Source organism: Physella acuta, unplaced genomic scaffold (assembly GCF_028476545.2).
Source record: "Physella acuta isolate Inbredline_101_S28 unplaced genomic scaffold, ASM2847654v3 ptg000457l, whole genome shotgun sequence".
Lineage (NCBI taxonomy): Eukaryota > Metazoa > Mollusca > Gastropoda > Physidae > Physella > Physella acuta.
The window spans coordinates 565,413-587,316 of record NW_026731976.1 but is presented as its reverse complement, the minus strand read 5'-3'; the positions used below and the strand labels follow the sequence as shown (position 1 = coordinate 587,316).

The 21,904-nt window shown below is 45.9% G+C and overlaps 1 protein-coding gene across 1 annotated transcript; it reads right to left on the bottom strand.

The window, feature by feature from the left end:
• Positions 1-1,727: 1,727 nt before the first annotated feature.
• On the bottom strand, positions 1,728-15,148 carry LOC131943471 (mothers against decapentaplegic homolog 6-like). Its single transcript, XM_059303629.1, is given in 5 exon segments — positions 1,728-2,571; positions 2,573-3,316; positions 10,394-10,471; positions 10,654-11,393; positions 14,232-15,148. Coding segments are annotated over 4 exon segments (1,674 nt in total). The 5' UTR covers positions 11,075-11,393; positions 14,232-15,148; the 3' UTR covers positions 1,728-2,140.
• Between the last annotated feature and the right edge of the window lie 6,756 nt (positions 15,149-21,904).

The following is a 21,904-nucleotide window of genomic DNA, read 5'->3' as shown; positions in this document are numbered from 1 at the left end:
ATCAATCAACATAGGCGGAGAGGTTGGCAAACAGGATGACAGGCCCTTGTAAAGTCAACAGTCACACACAACCTGATAAAGCTCGACTGATACGGCTGCCGACTCTGCTGACCGCTTGTGACCATCTCATATATGGCCTACTAGTTTGTTCTTCCAGGCCTACAAACTTGTTTATTGTGCACTTAGAGACTGGCTTGACAGTGCACTTAACTATATGAGAGTACCCTCCCTTGTTGGATGATAAGACTTATCTAAACTGACTTCAACTACATTTTTCTGCATTTTCAAATTCTGACAATTTTTTTCTTTAGGTTTCAGGTTGTAAAATACAGTTTATGGTGGTAAAACCTCATGATGTTAAGCCCTTTTCATTCTGTATTAACAAGGTTTGACCATTCTAAACAACAACTTTAACATTAAATAAATGTTTTTAAATTGTTCACAATGTATTTCATCAAGTTGTTTCTGGTATAACTAGCCAGACTAGCGTTCTATATTCCCATTAGTGCAAGCACAAAGTGTTGACAACACCTGGAATAGGGCAATAAAGATTTTTTTAAAGCTTAAGGTCTCGCTATCTAACCCTAAGCCAAGACTGAAGGTTTATGTATGTTAAGAATGCATGACTTTGGTACTTAGCCCAGCATGCTGGCTGGCCCTTGTTTGCAGACACTGGATATGTAGCCCTCTCAAGGGCCATATAACTGTCTGACAATGGGGCTATGAAAACCCCATTATTTGGGCACATGTGTTCAAGTGTCCGGCCTGATACAATACACCCTGGTAATCACGTGGCCAAGTGGCCCAGCCCTCCGGTTCGGATCTGAGGTTTTCCCTAACTGTCCCCAGTTTTTAAGGCAATAAACTTAAGTCGAGCCCTACCCAACAAAAAATTGTCAGAGTGGAGTATCATAAAAGACAACATTGCTACACATCTGCTCCATGTAAATATATCTCACCTAGCCAAACCTCCCCACACCTGGGTACAGGTATCATAAAACCAATTCTTAGGTAAAGATATGTGGCTGCTCAACACATTGGCCTTGTTACATCAGAATGGAAAGGTATTTCTGAGGTTGTAAACACATAAATTGTTGCAGGTGGGAAGGTGGCCAACCATAAACCAGAGGTCAGGTAGAATGGGACGGCTCACCCCATCAAAACCAGATTCTTCCAAACCTTTTAACCACCTGTAGTATATCACCAACCAAGAAACACCGTCAAAATTACTTAATACATTTTGTTATGTGTAACAAACTATCAAGTTTTGCCGACATAAATTTTGCGTAGTATTAAAATGTCAAAAATTGAGTTATACAATTTTCTATAAAGATTAAAATAACAGGATTATCTTCTGACCATAAATGTAAATAAATAATTTTTAAGAAAATATCTGATTGCGTCCTATCAAGCAAGGTTCTATCTGAGTACTAGGAGGGTTCTAAAACTATTTTCTTCAGGGATCATCCGGGTATGACATCCAACTAGGGGGCTGGGACACAAAATTCATGAGTACAAAAATGTGTTTTGTAAGAGATTTTACAAATTCTCAAATGAATCCATCACTTTAAAAATGTCATCTTGTTTATGATGTTACATAAAAGTTTTCTAACAATTTAAATTACTGAATAATTGATTCTAATTACAACAACAGTATGATGCTAGGAGGATGGTTTCAACAAGGAAGAATGGGGTGTGTCATGGACACAGTGGGGGGGGGGGGGGGGGGTGACATCACTACTCCCATGGTACCAGCAAGGACTGGCCACACGGCTGACATACGAGTTTTGATCTAGAAAATTTGGCAAGAAAAAACTGGTGAAACAATTTAAGGCAAGGGATGAAGTGTTAGTCAACAAGGAGGATCTAATGAGCGGGACAGTCACATGGCCAGTCACAAGACCAGTCACATGACCCTCAGACCACGACGGCAGGGACAGTAGCTCCGCCAGACCAACTGATAGTTAACATCATGATGTTGCTCCACCAGACGATCTGCTAACATCATGATGTTGCTCCACCAGACCATCTGCTAACATCATGATGTTGCTCCACCAGACCATCTGCTAACATCATGATGTTGCTCCACCAGACCATCTGCTAACATCATGATGTTGCTCCACCAGACCATCTGCTAACATCATGATGTGGAGTTCCTACGCCTGACACCAAGGAAGATCTCGAGCCAGCAGGGACACGATGTGATGAACTGTCTGGAGTAGCTGGGCCCCCAGCCCTTGGCCAGGCTGATGCGCACACTGCACGGGTCAAACGGGCCATCACTGCGTAACTTACTCCTGGCCTCTGTCCTCTCAAGGAGCTCCGCCCTAGCGTAGTCAAAGATCTTGATGGAGTAGCCAGGCAAAACCTTCTTGACCACTAGTGACCGGGGGGACTGGGGGTGGTCCAGGGTGGGAGAGTTGACAAAGATTGGGAAATTTGAAGCGTTGTAGGCCCAAACTTCTCCCTGTTTATACGGCAGGTCTGAGGTGGCTGTGGTGCTGGGGTGGGGCCGGTGCCGTGGGGACTTCCTCTTGTTGGTACCTTGACTGCTGGGGTGGGGCGGGTACCGTGGGTTCATGGTTTGAGCTCAGAATTTCCTGACTGTTAAAAGAGGTATCACTGTTGAAGTATGAAGGAGGGGAGGATGGGGGTGATGATGATAAGGATGAAAATGATGATGGTGAAGATGACTGTTGCAGCTGACTTGCCCACTGGGGCGGCGGGGATGAAGAAGGGGACATAACTGTGGTTTGTGTAAAATCCATGCTTTCATCAAAAGAATGTTCCACATCACTGAACTCATGGCTCGGGTCATGTTCTGGATGCAGTTTTTGAGGATTGCCGTCGCCATGGTGACCACGGCTGGTGTCACAACCTTCACTGCCCCCACCCACAGGGCTTTCTTTCAATAAAATATCCTCCAGGTAAGAGGGTGGTATGATGCAACTTGAGGTAGACGAACTTTTGTACTGGCCGGGACAGTCTGGGGACCCAGGCGACCCGCTCTGTATGTTGCAGGTCACATGACTCCCTGACTCCTCCTTCACCCTCCCCTGAATGTTCACATTATTCTTGTGAGCGGCCTCCCGACTGAGGATAATCCCAAAGCCGATCTTCTCTCTAGTTCTCCTGACCACCTCGACGCTTGAAGGTTTCTGGAAGAGTCTCAGACAAACGCCATTGCCATGAGGCAGCTGTTGAAAGACATGGACGCTTGGCTCGGAGACTTGAAACAAACGGCCCACGCGCTCACGCAGCTCCCAGTAGGCAACAGTGCACCAGTACATGAAGTTTTGTCCCGTGCCCTCGTTATCTGGGGAAACCAAGATACAGATCAGTTACAGATTAATCTTAACTAGTATTAAAATAATGTCTAATTAAATGATTTTCAAAGACATTAAAAATTTGATACAGCTAAGCTTTATAAAATAATTAAAGTAGAGCTAAATTAGACTGTTTTAAATAAAACATTATAAGAATGAAAAGAAACTTAAGAAATTATGCTATGGATTCTGAGTGGAGTCCGTGTTTTTGTTTTGGTTGTGATAAATTCTACCGCACTTGTATTTAAACATGGCAATTTTGAAATAATAGGAAATCTATTGTCCTGCACTGTTTTCGTTTATTGTACACACAAGATGGCCAAGGAAGTGTATCACTAGATGGCCAAGGGCGTGTATTTTACACACAAGATGGCCAAGGACGTGTATTTTACACACTAGATGGCCAAGGACGTGTATTTTACACACAAGATGGCCAAGACGTGTATTTTACACAAAAGATGGCCAAGGACGTGTATTTTACACAAAAGATGGCCAAGGACGTGTATTTTACACAAAAGATGGCCAAGGACGTGTATTTTACACAAAAGATGGCCAACGACGTGTATTTTACACAAGATGGCCAAGGACGTGTATTTTACACAAAAGATGGCCAAGGACGTGTATTCCTCACTGTAAGCTTGCTGCTATGGATATCACAATTGGGCTATCAATGAAAACGGTATTTTTTTTCTTCTAGAGTTACTTCCCCTTGAAATTCCACAAGCCTTGAGCGCCGTGCTGACGTCCCCGCGACCCAGATAAATGGTATCGCCCAGAAGCCGTAGTGACTCCAGTCAGTCTGTCAGTGTTTTTAAAGTTTTGACTTGTCTACAAGGCGAGCTATTATAGGGAGGTGAGGAATGCTGAAGGATAGAGCACAGAGTGGGGGGGGGGGGTGCACAGACCGGAGAATAAAAGTCTAATGTTTGCGGCGATGAGTATTTGAATGGGAGGACACAGCTCATGGAAGGTTAATAATAGAAACATGCTGACAATTATCAGCACTTCATTTCTGATCAATGGGAAGGTGGGGTGGGACGGGGGCGGCGTTAGTAGCTAGAAGAACAATCAAGAAGCGCGCCGTGGTATGCCGGTCCGGTGTCCGGTAGTCTGACGTTGGGTGGACAAGACAGGCGGAATACGTACGTACGTAGACGAAACGGAGGGGGAGGAGGGGTAGAGATAACGTAGGGGGGGGGGGGGGGGGGGAACGGAAACAATTGTAACAAAATTCATAGTAGCAACTTAGGACCCCACTACACACCTTACCTCACCAAGACCCCCTACACACCACACCTCACTGTGGCCCCACTACACACCTTACCTCACCAAGACCCCCACTACACACCTTACCTCACCAAGACCCCCACTATACACCTTACCTCACCAAGACCCCCACTACACACCTTACCTCACCAAGACCCCCACTACACACCTTACCTCACCAAGACCCCCACTACACACCTTACCTCACCAAGACCCCCACTACACACATTACCTCACCAAGACCCCCACTACACACCTTACCTCACCAAGACACCCACTACACACCTCACATCACTGTGGCTCCACTACACACCTCACTGTGGCCCCACTACACACCTCACCTCAGCCTCACAACTTATATAAAACCCTCGTGTGTGGAGAGGAGGGAGAGAGAGGTATCTGTGACACGGCTATCTGGTGAAATATTTCTCTGTGCCGCATCTTTCGGGCTTACGTGACGTCATTAAACTGGCTCCTTCATTCATCGAGGCGAGTTTCGAGTGCAACATTAGGCCTACCAGCAACAGTTTTAAAACCAATTGTATCAAACATCGAGTTCATAAATCTCATTCCAATATCAAAATAGTGTCAAATATTATGTTTAAGCATTCATAAAATATTTGCATTCTACTTTTCTGACATTGTACATGAGTGTTCTTGTAGCTTGTAGTATTGACAATAAAAGTATAAATGTACACCGATTTCACAAAAAAATGGAAATACTGCATGTCTTCTATACATCGCTTGAGACAAATACAGCACGAATTGTGTTACTCGTGTTATTAAATGTGTTACTCGCGTTATTGAAGTTGTGTTACTCGCGTTATTGAAGTTGTGTTACTCGCGTTATTGAAGTTGTGTTACTCGTGTTATTAAATGTGTTACTCGTGTTATTAAAGTTGTTAGTGGAACGATGAAACACAACTGGCCACTGAGCAGACAAGGGCAACAAACTAAAATTAGTCACTGTCAAAACGCAAGCCAGGGGTGACAACAAGCACGGTAACTATGGTAACGTCAGTCTGAATGCTGGCACCTGTCCACGTTTGGGGCATGTCCTGTGGTGAGTGGCGCCACTGGGTCGCCATCCCGCGGATAGCTGCGCCCTCTCCCGACGGTCAGCGTATCCCGACTTAATGCTGGCTAATTTATGGCCGGCTTGACACAGCGGGTTGTGGTGACAGGGGCTTAAGGAGGGGCGGGAGGGGAAGGCTGCGGGGGTGGGAGAGGCTTATAGGGAAGATGACTGGGGGGAATGCTGTGGGGGTGGGGGAATGCTGTGGGGGTGGGGGAATGCTGTGGGGGTGGGGGAATGCTGTGGGGGTGGGGGAATGCTGTGGGGGTGGGGGAATGCTGTGGGGGTGGGGGGAGACTTACAAGGAAGATAACTTACGACTTAGGGGAGAGGGTTAAAAACTACCAGAGACATGGTCGAGTAATTACATTTTCTAATTATTATTTTTTTAATTAATTAAAAACTGATGGTTGGTCGGTGGTTAACTAATGTAACTAGCCTTGTAAACCTGCTGTGTTTAGTTGAGATCAATGGCTTAAAGTGACCTGTAGACAGTAGCCGCTAGTCATCAGCAGATGTGAGGTGGCCGGCGGTCAGACGATGTGAAAATGGGTAGCCACGGGGATCACGTGGGGGGTCGCTGCACCATTGTGGACCTACCAGCGTTGCCACTGGTCATCAAGATAATGGTGGTCAGTGCACAATTTGATGCGGTCGATACAACTGACCGTCGGTCAAACTATACCCTCCACCCATCCAAGACTTTAGTGTAGACCCCAAGTTGTGTGACCCCAGGTAGGTGACCAGACCAGAGATGACACAACAACAAACTTTTAGATAGTTCAATTTTAGAATAGGGGACCTGCTCTAACTGTAGTAACGTCCCTTGGCTGTGGGCAACTGTAGTAGCGTCCCTTGGTTAGGGTTTGCATTCCACTTGTCGAGGCATCCTTTCGTTATCTCCCCCCCCCCCCCTTCTCATTATCACACAGCCAGACACCTCGCCTTGTATTAGCGCCTCAAAGACAGCTCGGTCTTGAGCACAACTGACGTCACATCGGACTTTTTTTTTCTCTCGTGGGATGGGGGGGGGGGGGAGAGGGGGGAATGAATTTCACATGGATAAGTGTGAACGGTGGAACGTGAGCAGTGAACTATACAAATTAAAACGTGAACAGTGAACTATACAAATTAAAATGTGAACAGTGAACTATACAAATTAAAACGTTGCTGAGACGTAAAGTACCGGTGTGATAATTAAAAGAGGTTGTAAAGGTTGTTGTACCTTTCAGGTGTGTCGGGGTTGTACCTGTCAGGTGTGTTGCTGTTTTTGTACATTCATTACACAACATGCCCCTCCCCTCACACAGACTGAACTCCACACACACAAGCTTGTATACCACATACACATAAAACCACACACACAAGCATGTACACCATATACACATAAAACCACACACACAAGCATGTACACCACATACACATACAACCACACACACAAGCATGCACACCACATACAACCACACACACAAGCATGTACACCACATACACATACAACCACACACACACACGTACAGACTCCACCAACTCCTGATGACATCACAAACCTCCTACCCTCCCCTCCACCATCACCCTCCGATCGCATCGTTAATAACCTCAGTCTTTGTGTGATCTACCCCACCGCTAGAAGTCTGCCCTCGCTGCAAGAAGTCTACCCTCGACTGCAACAAGCCTACCCTCGACTGCAACAAGCCTACCCTCGACTGTTTGAAGCCTGCCCTCGACATCTAGAAGCCTGCCCTCGACTGCTAGAAGTCTGTCCTGCCCTCGACAGCTAGAAGTCTGCCCTGCCCTCGACTGCTAGAAGTCTGCCCTCGACTACTAGAAGCCTGCCCTCGACTGCGCTGAAGAAGTGCGAGTGGTTGCATGTGGAGTTGTGCTGGTGACAAACATGCTCACATACACCAGCACAAATCTCATTGGTAGCTCTACGAGGATTTGTCGTGGGCTACAACTAGGACCCGAGGGACCAACACCTGCGACAGTAAGTGGATTCTCTGTCACCGTTTGACGCTGGCACGTTGCCCCACCCCTTGTTCGACCATGGACGACATTTCAAGGCAGTACCGCCCCCCCCCCCCCGGTGCCTGAAGCCCAAATGGCCCCTATTGTGTTAACATGGCCCAGTCGGTTATCACAAGCGGCCAAGTGGCCCCGTGTGTTGATTCAACGACAGTTGATATCAGGGGTGGGGGGGGGGGGGGTAGGGGGGGGGACTGCAGGATCTGACTGTCATTGATTGGTACAGGACTAACGTACGGCACCGCCAGAGAGAACTCGTGTACCGTGTTCATCGGGGCACAGGAGGGGGGGGGGTCGAACCCTCGTTTAAGATAACAGTTATACGGTCAAGCCGAGAGAGGTGACCCCTAACTCTGGGTGGGAGGGACGTGACCAGTGCCCATCTGGGGGGAGGGACGTGACCAGTGCCCATCTGGGTGGGAGGGACGTGACCAGTGTCCCTCTGGGTGGGAGGGACGTGACCTGTGTCTACCAAGCAGACGACAGTGTGAGGCGCCGAGGGTTTTCATCACAAGAAATGTCAAGGTAAATAGGGAAGACATCCACACGTCGACCGATAACATTCCACCATCGTCCCCACCCTTACAGAACTAGGTGCCTACCCTAGTCCCCCTCCCCCGAGCCGGCCATGCAGATAGAAAGAATCTATATTTGGCCGGAGCTATCTGTTGTGCCGCTGATTTCTTGCTGTGAGCAAACGTTACACATAATAATAAAACACTCGCGTCAGCCTCGGCAACTCATTTCAGCTTGAACGTATGGGTGTGTGTGTGGGGAGAGAGCATGAAAGTGTGTGTGTGGGGGGGGCGCAGAATGAAAGTGTGTATGTGGAGGGGGGCGCACAATGAAAGTGTGTATGTGGAGGGGGCGCACAATGAAAGTGTGTATGTGGGGGGGGCGCACAATGAAAGTGTGTATGTGGGGGGGGGGGACGCACAATGAAAGTGTGTATGTGGGGGGGGGGGCGCACAATGAAAGTGTGTATGAGGCAGCCTATGTCCAAGATTGATCGGACAGTGCACACACCTCTGGCGACTAGAGTGACCACCTCTGGCGACTAGAGTGACCACCTCTGGCGACTAGAGTGACCACCTCTGGCGACTAGAGTGACCACCTCTGGCGACTAGAGTGACCACCTCTGGCGACTAGAGTGACCACCTCTGGCGACTAGAGTGACCACCTCTAGCAACTATATTTAGTCACGAGACCGAGTCTGGGACCCGAGGCTGAGAGAGGGTCAATATTTTGAAAGCCTCCAGGCAGTCTATGGCCGACGGTAACAGATGATGGCGCGTTCTTACAAAAGATTGGTGTTGTATAATCTGAATGGTTGCACTGGTGGTGCTGATGGTGGTTGTAGTGATGGTTGTAGTGGTGGTGCTGATGGTGGTGGTGGTGGTGGTGAAGGCGGTTGTAGTGGTGGTGGTAGCGGTGGTGGTGGACAGACTGGTGAAACCAAAACGTACTCGCGTACAGAGGCGGGATGTGCTAACAGCACCTATAGGTGGGGGGGGGGGGGGGGTGGGTCGGACTGATTACTGGGGGGGGGGGAATAATGAATGTTAATGTCAGACGAGAAAGACGTGGCGCCCCAAAAGCCAGCAGCCTCCCGCTACCTGATCTATGCCACTGATAACCCAAAGTGGGAACCTGGTAGGCTCAGGAGAAACTAGATGGGAGGGGGGGGCAGCAACACACGGGATGATGCCCTGGGGAGGGGGGCATCAACACGGGATGATGCTCTGGGGAGGGGGGGGGGGGGCTTTGACCATGGTCCGTTTCTTTGACCTCTATTGGGGACCAGGACAGTCTAGGACTCTGAGCAATCTACACAAAATATATGACGCATGGAATAACATGATGTTAGCACACAAACCGTGACATATTGGAAATCAAGCCAAAAGGGTCCTTAAAGTAAAAAGTTCCTTTTTTGAACCTGACAGTCCATGGGGCAAGTGAAGTTGAGATGTTTTTGTGACCTTGGCATATGAAGGATGGTGTGGTCAGCACTATCCCCAGCCGCCTTTATATTCCAGCATGGGAGTCAGGTACCCACCACAGGTGGGTGGGCTCATGCACATTGTCGGATTTAAACTCGAGACTTTCATGTTGGAGGTTATACGCTCTACCTTTTGAGCATGCCGTCCATAAAAGCTGTCCTTAAAATCCAAACAGTTTAGGCTGGGGAGTAGGGGGGGATGACCCTTACCCTCCAGGCCATGATCAAACGACTGGGGGGGGGGGGGGTTAGACCACTACTTTGGGGGTGGGTACCGACTGACAGAGCAGTTATCCTCCACCACACGTGACCATACGCACTATTTTCACAGTTAAACAATTATTTTTTTTTTTTTCTGATTGTTACTTATGGTAACATGATAACACGAGAATAGAATGAAAGATTTTTAAATGGTTGCCCTAGCATGGACTAGACAGTGGTTGCCATGGACTAGACAGTGGTTGCCATGGACTAGACAGTGGTTGCCATGGACTAGACAGTGGTTGCCATAGACTAGACAGTGGTTGCCATGGCGTAGACAGTGATTGCCATAGACTAGACAGTGGTTGCCATGGACTAGACAGTGGTTGCCATGGCGTAGACAGTGATTGCCATAGACTAGACAGTGGTTGCCATGGACTAGACAGTGGTTGCCATGGACTAGACAGTGGTTGCCATGGACTAGACAGTGATTGTGAAACTTACCTGTGGATGTCTCATTGTGATCAATTATCTGTGCAGGTGAAGAGCCAGGTAACTTATCCAGGTATATGGGTGGCTCATCTGAAACATTGGATGCTGAGTGTTATTGGTCATGACATTCACATCATTATGACATGATATTATGACATTACAAGACATTGATAATCTGACCACAGGGGACAATCTGACCACAGGGGACAATCTTACTGAATGCTGGTACTGATCCAGATAAGATCAACAGTGCTCTACAGGTGAGAACTTACCTATCTTGACCACCAAGCTCCAGTGGTACGGGTTGCAGCAGACTACAGACTCGCTATCCTCATTCAACCGCGCACAACTTGGCAACCGTTTCATTTCCGTGTCACCTTTTAAATCTGGCCAGCGGAACACTCGACAGCACAGAACATACGGAGAGAGTGAGTGCTTGCCCAGCCGTACATCCGACTTGGACACGGGGACACAGGGTGTGATCTCCCCCCCACGGGACTCCATGGCCTGCAGGAGCACCCCCAGCTGCTCCTCCTTGAGCCGCTTGAAGAAGGAGTGGGTGACCGACTTGAGGTCAACGTCCTCCATGCTGGCTGAAACTGAGGGATCCCTTTGAGCCGCACCCTTGGTTTCATCCTTTGCTTTGTACTTCCACAGGCGCTTCACGAGTGTGTTTCGCTTGGTGCGGAACATAAACACCTCATGCCAATGGGGTGCATTCGCTTCACGCCTGGAACACGTGCACAAGATAGTGGAAATGGGAAACTCCCTTAAGTTTAATTAATTAAATCTCCAGAATGACACAGAGATTACCAACACATGAGCCTGGTCACAAATGGCTCGTTAAAGCTGCACCAATCACCAGTAATTAATCCGTTGGTGGAAATATAAAATCTGTAAGCTACAAAATTCAAATACATCCAGAAAAATTGTGGTTATTTCTGTTCCAGGCTGACTTGCAATGGTGATGAAAATGACTAGTCCACTCTAGTGGTCAATTACTGGTTCAGTTCTGTAATAAAAAGACATTTTTGATAATTGTTTTAATTTGAAACAATATGAATAATTATATAGACCTACAACCACCAACTTTTCAACATTTTTATCAGTTTATCCAAAACATGTAAGCTAGTATGTTTAGGGTTTAAACATTAAGCTGGCCTCATAAACATATGACTCTGATCCCCGTAAACATATGACTCTGATCCCCGTAAACATATGACTCTGATCCCCGTAAACATATGACTCTGATCCCCGTAAACATATGACTCTGATACCCGTAAACATATGACTCTGATCCCCGTAAACATATGACTCTGATCCCCGTAAACATATGACTCTGATCCCCGTAAACATATGACTCTGATCCCCATAAACATGACTCTGACCCCATATGACTCTGATCCCCATAAACATATGACTCTGATCCCCATAAACATATGACTCTGATCCCCATAAACATATGACTCTGATCCCCATAAACATATGACTCTGATCCCCCTAAACATATGACTCTGATCCCCCTAAACATATGACTCTGATCCCCCTAAACATATGACTCTGATCCCGTAAACATATGACTCTGATCCCCATAAACATATGACTCTGATCCCCATAAACATATGACTCTGATCCCCCTAAACATATGACTCTGATCCCCATAAACATATGACTCTGATCCCCGTAAACATATGACTGATCCCCATAAACATATGACTCTGATCCCCCTAAACATATGACTCTGATCCCCCTAAACATATGACTCTGATCCCCGTAAACATATGACTCTGATCCCCATAAACATATGACTGACCCTATAAACATATGACTCTGATCCCCGTAAACATATGACTCTGATCCCCGTAAACATATGACTCTGATCCCCGTAAACATATGACTTTGACCCCATAAACATATGCCTCTGATACCTGTAAACATATGCCTCTGATACCTGTAAACATATGACTCTGATACCTGTAAACATATGACTCTGATCCCTGTAAACATGACTGACCTCAAGAACTTGACCCTGACTCTAGTCACACAAGTAACAACATGGTCCAAACGTATGTACGTGTATGTATGTGTAAGTATGTATGTGTATGTATGTGTATGTATGTGTATGTATGTGTAAGTATGTATGTGTAAGTATGTACTAAGACATCAATAAATGCATTCACATACATTTTAATCAGCTAGATCTATCAATAATTAATTAGCCCTACTAAATACTACATTTTGGTCCATAGTTAAAATATACACTATTTTTAAGTTATTTTTTTAATTTTTAGACATAGATCAAGATAAGATCTAGATGTATTGTAGGTATTCTAGACTTGTTCAGGTAAAAATTCGACTTTATTTGTGAACTGTAAGGCAGAGGTGTAGCGCCCAGAGTTTCTTCCAGGCATCTCTTCGGGGGGGGGGGGGGGGGGGCCAAGCCCCCCCGAAAAATTTTTACCGCCCCCCGAACGAAATGAAATTTAAATAATTTATATAGAAAATATATACTTTTAACAGTGTCCGCCCCCCCCCCCCCCGAAGAAAGTTTACCGCCCCCCCCCCCCCCCGGAGAAAAAAGTCTGGAAGAAACACTGGTAGCGCCCCGTCATGGCGCCTGGGGAAAAACTTTCAATTTGGCGCCCCCCCCCCATATATTTTTTAATATTCATAATTCAAAATAGCAACTAAAATGAGCTTATTTTGGCGCCCCTAGGGTCGGTGCCCGGGGACATACCCCCCCCCCCCCAAAGCCTCTGCTGTAAGGCAAACGCAAGAGTTTAAGAAGTACATCAAAGAATAAAAAAATGGAAGTTACAGAAGTTTGAATCAATATCATCTAAATATATTAACCTGCGGAATTCTAGATCTAGATTGCACGGTTAAGTTTGTGCTAGGGTTAATGAGTCTATCCGTTTAATTTGCACGGCGAAAACGCAGATCTAGATAATCTGGATTTTGAACCTAAAATCTAGTTGTTGCAAGGTTATGTGAAAACATGACTTTTGAATTTTTTCAAAGAGAAGATGTAGATCTAGATCTCGTAACAGAACAAGTCGCTTAATTTTAATAGTTTATCACATATATAAAAATATAAATATATATAAAATATAAATCTAGATCTAGTTATTATAACCTAATTAATTGCTTTTAAATTCGCAATAAATTTTATTTTAATTAGGAACCTATTTTAATAACTTAGTTTTTAATAGATCTGTTAGACTAGTGTCTAGAGATCTAGATTAGTATTTGTTATTGTATTGGTCAATGAATTAAAGTTTATTAAAGACTTAACTTCTTTTTAAATTATCCTACTGTGAGGCCTAGATCTATATTGTATAACTAGGTTTAAGATCTAGAAATCTAGACTAGAGTCTAGATCTAGATCTTAAGTCTACATTCTCTAATAATTTGTAACAAAAGAATAAGAAAAAAAAATCTAGATCTAGGCCTTTGGGCTAATAATGCTATTCTAGATACTAGATCTAGATAGAATTCTAGAGTCTATAAGCTTGAACTTAGACTTAGGCTAATCGGTAAAAAACTTTTATAAACCCCTACTAAATTATTAGTATTAAGCATGCGTCTAGTTATTAAACTTGGTTCGATAAGGTAGTTAATTAAAATAATGTCTTAGATCTAGAATGAATAGATTAGATACACCTAGACTAATTGGCATTGCATTACTGTTGTTGTTTATAACCGTAGGAGTGCCGAGCTATTTTAAAGACAAAAACAACAATAAAAAAATCTGCCCGAGTAAGTCGAGGGCGGGCCGTGTACACACCGATCCCCAGCATAGGTAAACGTGAACAAAAAATCGAGGGCAACACAACGAGAGCCTACCGACCTGCAAAAATCCAGAACAAGTGAAGGGCTGGGGTGTGGCGCCGGACTGTACGACATCTCCGAAGGTACACACTACAAGCGATGTCTATCTACAAGCCGAGGTACACATCGCCTTCCATACAAATCCCAATCCAACGAACACATCGTCCTCTACAACAAACCCAAACCAACATGTGGGTTTCACGAGCAAAACACACGACGATGTTCCTTTGCCGAGCCCTCAGGTAAAAAGTATTCACTCAAGGGGGAGAAGGTTTCTGTCAATCTAGTTTCACTCGCCTAAAAAAATCCTCGATAGCTGGCTCGGCTTTTAATGCAATGAATAATGTTATAGAAACGATTTGCTATCCACACGCTGAATAGCACCATTGATGGCTGACGTCGGTTTAATGAATGAGTAACTATTCAAGGCAAAAGTCTTCACCCCTACTTCGCGCTTGAGTAGGCTCGTCCAGGCATACGGTTCACTCACATCGCTCGGCCATTGGCGTAGCGAAGTCACGTGTCGTGTCTAGACTTTTTGGCGCGGCCCTGTGTCGAGTCAATACTGAGGGTAGCGCAGTTTTCGCCGTTTCTACTCGTGCTGTCCTACAACCATTCTCGCGACTATTACACCTACCTATCTCTGCCCGTTAAATTTTCGTCTTCCTTGTCGTGCGCGCACAAAAAAAACAACTTGAGCAACTTCCCACAGCTCGGCGACTAACGGTGTTACACGCCGGCGACGGCGATCCGTCTTGTTTGTGATAAAAGTGGGCAGTCAGGCCGAGCGGCGACAACGGTGGTCGAGGGCAAAAAATCGTTTAACCGACTGGGTTATAACCGTTACATATATCCCAACATGTCCCAATCCCCTACATATATCTAGATGTCTCATATACTATCGTGTTGCACCCTTTTGGGCCTATATTTACTAAGACTAAACCCCTCGAAAAAAAAATAACCTCGAAGTTCCTCGAGAATGAATATCATCTACACTGGCGTCTGGTCGGCGAGAGGGTAAGATAAAATAATGTAGGGCCCTTATAATACACTACACATCCTGTGACCCCCTCTCACACAAGTAACGTGGACTAGCCCTAGCAACTACGTATTCTGTGCAAGCTAAAACAAGGCTGGAAATACTGCACCCTGCCGTTGTAGTTTGGGTCCGGTGTTTTAAGATTACGTCCATTGGTCGTTAATCAGAAACCAAAAGCTGTAATCAGGCACGTAAATTATGATGTGTTATATTTTGAGAGTTTTGTTTTGTGGTGTTTTTTTCCGATTACAATTAATTTAATTAAAAATTACTGTTCTTGTTCAATTATTAAAATAAGCGTGAATATTATCTTTCTCAATTTTAAATAACTGCAATAAACTAATGACTAATTACCTTGAAACCTAGGCTGTTACTGCCCGTTTTCAGGTTCTTGTCGATTCTATTTATAGTAGCAGCTTACCTGAGACCTACCCGCTCTCGCAGTCCAGACCAACCGAGGCCCAATGAAGAGCAGGAATAAAGCAGTGTTCAGTGAGAGCCCCACGGTAAACAAAGCGGCTGTGGCGCTCAAGGACACAGCAGTGATTTCGTCTTGAGTTGCGGACTGGGAGTGTGGAGCTCTAGCAGACGACACAATCTAGTCCGGCGTCTGATAACTGGCGCCTGCGTTCGGCGGCGAAAAACGCTGGAGTTATGTCCCCCTAATCAGATGCAAATGTCGCCCCCCGCTAGGCTTGTCTACGCTCAACGAACTATCGAGTGTGTAAGACAAAATACACGAGCCTTTTGTCGGAGCAGAAATAACGTGGTTGCTTGTAGCACATACTTTCCCCGCTAAACGGTTGTTGTCTGTTGTGCTACACACTTAACCCCTGCGTAACTCTAGGCCCCATGGCCAGGCTCTGACATAAACAAGGTAAAACACTGCACCCTATTGAACAGACACTGTTTACATATCAAGCTGCACCGTGCGTTTCTTTTGTGATGCGTAAATTAACTTGCGTGGCTCTGCCGTATAGACTCATAAAAAACGTTCGGCAATACCCGGAAACAACCGCCTTGAGCGTCTCTGTTAGATTTATCAACCGCATGCGACCCGTGACGTCACATGTGGTGAAATTTTTTTAGACAACTTCTTGACTTGGGCGTAGGGCGTGATATTTTAATGGGATATAGGCGGTCGGTGACTTGACTAAATACGTGACCGTCACGGAGACGTGACTAAATACGTCGCCGTCACGGAGACGTGACTAATTACGTCGCCGTCACGGACGAGGAGACCGGATCCTGCACGAGCGTTTCTCACGTCTAGATAAATATTTAAAGTGGCTAAGGCCGATAATCCTAGACACGGAGTTCTACAATATAGCAGGTTGTCGGCCCCTAGACAAATGACTGCCGTCATAATTATTATATTTTTAACATTTCAACATTAGCTGACGGCAAGCTAGGCGGAGAAGGGGGGAGGGGAGGTTGGTGGTAGATGTCCCATGGGTTAGATGTCCCGTGGGTTAGATGTCCCGTGGGTTAGATGGCCCGTGGGTTATATGTCCCGTGGGTTATATATCCCGTGGGTTAGATGGCCCGTGGGTTATATGTCCCGTGGGTTAGATGGCCCGTGGGTTATATGTCCCGTGGGTTAGATGGCCCGTGGGTTAGATGGCCCGTGGGTTAGATGTCCCGTGGGTTAGATGTCCCGTGGGTTAGATGGCCCGTGGGTTAGATGGCCCGTGGGTTAGATGGCCCGTGGGTTAGATGGCCCGTGGGTTAGATGGCCCGTGGGTTAGATGGCCCGTGGGTTACTATCTTTCTCGTGCAATTGTTTAATTCATCGTCCCCATACTGTCCAGTATATGAGTGACGCCCTAACACGGTGAATTGTGTGAGCGGCGCAGTGTATAAGAGGCGCCCTAACAGGTTACAGTGTGTGAGCGTCGCCCTAACACGTATCAGTGTATAAGAGGCGCCCTAACAGGTTACAGTGTGTGAGCGTCGCCCTAACACGTATCAGTGTGTGAGCGGCGCCCTAACACGGTGTAGTGTATAAGTGGCGCCCTAACAGGATACAGTGTGTGAGCGGCGCCCTAACACTGCAGTGTATGAGCGGCGCCCTAACACTACACACAGTGAACGGAAAAAAGTCACACAAAAAAACCCAGAAAAAAGTCACTGAAAAAAAATTATGGAAACAAAGTCACAGAAATGAAGTCACAGAAAAAAGTCACAAAAATCTTTTAATAAATATTTTTATTTTAATTGTTGAAGATTGTAAAATTTTGGTTGAGGCGGCCATGTGGGTTGTTGTTTTTTTTTTTTTTTATAAACGATAAAAGCGTTGTGGTTTTATAACACTAGTAAGTAAAAATACTGTAACCTAATTCACACAGCAACCACAACTTTTGTAATAAATTTAGTTAAATACGCTCTAGAGATGTTAATTAGAAATGAATTTTAGGCATATCATTGTGTTTAACATGTTTGTTTTTTTTGTCACATATATATTTGTGACTTTTTTCCTGTTTTTTTTCCTGTGACTTTTTTTCCAACAATCCTAAACATACCCCACACTGACCAGGGGCGTAGCGACCCTTCCCGGCGCCCGGTGACAAACTTTTCGATTTGCACCCCCCCCCCCCCTCAAACTTTCAATTTATTTTTCCAACCCATTTTGGCGTCCCCTGAGGTCGGCGCCCTGGGACATATGTCCCGTCCCCCCGCCCCCCCCCCCTCGCTACGCTACTCACACTGACACATACCCCACACTGTCACACAGTTACCCCACACTGACACCTCATGCTGGGTATTCTATCTCCGCTGTGTTCGCCACAGATGAAGGCGAAGTTCGCCACAGGTGAAGGCGAAGTTCGCCACAGGTGAAGGCGAAGTTCGCCACAGATGAAGGCGAAGTTCGCCACAGATGAAGGCGAAGTTCGCCGGCCAAGTCCAGCGAATCCGAGTTTCTCTTATCTCTTCAGACAGAAACACGGCAGTGAATGTGTATCTTAATTAATAACCTCATTATCAGCGCGTGTATAATGGCCAGTTGAGAACCGGGTCATCATAGGGTCGGTGGGGTGGGGGAGGGGTGGGGGGGGGGGTCAGATTACATCTAATCCCCAGAACGGCGGGACTACAGACGGCGCCCGGCCCCCCTATCTCCCTATTAGTTTTATCTGGCACATCTCATATCCGCTTTTAATAGTCGCTTGTGCGCACGGCAGATTGCCAGATATGTGCTTTGTTTTGGTGGTCATCCGCCGCGCGCTGTGGCCAGTTCAGGGGGGGGGGGGGGTTGGGTGAACGGAAAAAAGTCACAGAAATAAAGTCACAGAAAAAAAGTCACAAAAATATTCTAAGAAATATTTTTTATTTTTTCCTGTGACTTTTTTCCTTACAATCGTGGGGTAGGATATATGCTCTGCCCCCCCCCCCCCCAACGAGTTGAAATTTATATAGAAAATATATACTTTATATATACTTTTGCCAGTGTTCGCCCCCTCCCCCCTCGGAGAAAAACATTGGTCACGTGATCGGTCAGCGTGAGCACGTACCATCACGTGATCGGTCAGCATGAGCACGTGACATCACCGTGGTACAAAGGTCTAGCAGACACAGGGCCCAGACCGCAGTGACCTCAGGTCAATCCCGTGGGTCGACGGTACCTTCTGTGACGTCACCGGTCAGTCTACAGACCATCTACTGTGACGTCACCGGACCATCTTTTGTGACGTAATCAATCGCGCGGGAGATCAGACGGGCTTTTAATTACATCCGGGGCCTTCGGCGACGTTTTGACATGGGGGAGGGGGGGGGGTGCTGCAATCACCATCGTGAACCCAACCCGTGGTGGGGCCGAAGAGTTACGCCACATTTGGCGCCAGCTCGTACATCACCACCCGCCGCCATATGTCCGGTCCGCCTGACCAGTCGACCAGCGCAGGCCATGTGTTACGTCAGCCGTGGCAGCACTGACCAGCTGGACTTGACACGTCTAGACTGGTCGGCGCCGCTCACGTGGTCCACTCACTGGCCAGTCGTGTCGACTGTTGATTGGTCCATGGGTTAACGTTACGTCACGCTGATTAGCTAGCAAATGTGTCACGTGATGGCAGTAGAAAGTCACGTGATCAGTTTGAAAAAATGTAACCCTGACATTGCACGTCACAATAATTTTATTACCCTCTAATTACACTTGACAGGTTGGCCTGGCGGCGATATGGGCTATAACATATGGTGATATGGGCTATAACATATGGTGATATGGGCTATAACATATGGTGATATGGGCTATAACATATGGTGATATGGGCTATAACATATGGTGATATGGGCTATAACATATGGTGATATGGGCTATAACATATGGTGATATGGGCTATAACATGTGGTGATATGGGCTATAACATGTGGTGATATGGGCTATAACATGTGGTGATATGGGCTATAACATATGGTGATATGGGCTATAACATGTGGTGATATGGGCTATAACATATGGTGATATGGGCTATAACATATGGTGATATGGGCTATAACATGTGGTGATATGGGCTATAACATGTGGTGATATGGGCTATAACATATGGTGATATGGGCTATAACATGTGGTGATATGGGCTATAACATATGGTGATATGGGCTACAACATGGTGATATGGGCTATAACATATGGTGATATGGGCTATAACATGGTGATATGGGCTATAACATATGGTGATATGGGCTATAACATATGGTGATATGGGCTATAACATGTGGTGATATAGGCTATAACGTGTGGTGATATGGGCTATAACATGTGGTGATATGGGCTACAACATGTGGTGATATGGGCTATAACATGTGGTGATATGGGCTATAACATTTGGTGATATGGGCTATAACATGTGGTGATATGGGCTATAACATGTGGTGATATGGGCTATAACATGTGGTGATATGGGCTATAACATGTGGTGATATGGGCTATAACATGGTGATATGGGCTATAACATGTGGTGATATGGGCTATAACATGTGGTGATATGGGCTATAACATGGTGATATGGGCTATAACATATGGTGATATGGGCTATAACATATGGTGATATGGGCTATAACATGTGGTGATATGGGCTATAACATGTGGTGATATGGGCTATAACATGTGGTGATATGGGCTATAACATGTGGTGATATGGGCTACAACATGGTGATATGGGCTATAACATATGGTGATATGGGCTACAACATATGGTGATATGGGCTATAACATGTGGTGATATGGGCTACAACATATGGTGATATGGGCTATAACATATGGTGATATGGGCTACAACATGTGGTGATATGGGCTATAACATTTGGTGATATGGGCTATAACATATGGTGATATGGGCTATAACATGGTGATATGGGCTACAACATATGGTGATATGGGCTATAACATGTGGTGATATGGGCTACAACATATGGTGATATGGGCTATAACATATGGTGATATGGGCTATAACATGGTGATATGGGCTATAACATGGTGATATGGGCTACAACATATGGTGATATGGGCTATAACATGTGGTGATATGGGCTACAACATATGGTGATATGGGCTATAACATATGGTGATATGGGCTATAACATATGGTGATATGGGCTACAACATATGGTGATATGGGCTATAACATATGGTGATATGGGCTATAACATGTGGTGATATGGGCTATAACATATGGTGATATGGGCTATAACATGTGGTGATATGGGCTATAACATATGGCGATATGGGCTATAACATATGGTGATATGGGCTATAACATGTGGTGATATGGGCTATAACATATGGTGATATGGGCTATAACATGTGGTGATATGGGCTATAACATATGGTGATATGGGCTACAACATGGTGATATGGGCTATAACATATGGTGATATGGGCTATAACATGGTGATATGGGCTATAACATATGGTGATATGGGCTATAACATATGGTGATATGGGCTATAACATGGTGATATATACCACTGACAAAAGCCCTGTGAACTTTGAACTAGATCAAGTCAGGTGAAAGGTCATCTAAAGATTGCCGCGTCACGGGTCAGTGGGTTCCCCCTGCGTGACAAGGACCCGTTAGGGCACCCGTTTCTGGCCGGGCCAAGGTGGTATCAGATGGAGCGGGTGCCGTGGGGACCTTTCAACTCAGCTCTACACTCGCAGCGAGAAAAGCCCTCTAAAGACCTCGACTCTGGGGCGGCTGAAATTCTAATGGCGTGCACAAACGCAAGGGGTAAAATAAAATAAACTAGGTGATTCTGCGCATGCGCAAGTCTATTTCTGCCCAATGCTACGTCAAAGAAAGATTGTCAAAAAATAGTCCAGAACAATACTTTTAAGTAACTGGTTCTTGCTATAAATTTAGGTTCACCTGGATCCACCAACACTGTCTGCTCCACCGACCACCCACTATCGATCCACTGGCGTATCGCGGCAATCGGTGACAATTCCCCCCCCCCCCCCCCCCCCCCCCCAAACGTTGACTATAGGCCCTATGCCGCACGAGTCAAGATCTTGACTTAAGACCCGAGCCCGCCATCGAGGGCCGCGATGATCAGCCCCTGTGTGTGCACGGCTGTCATAAACCAAACACGACACCGGTTGTAAACCAAACACGGGCTAATTATAGCGGGATACTAATGTACATTTACACCGG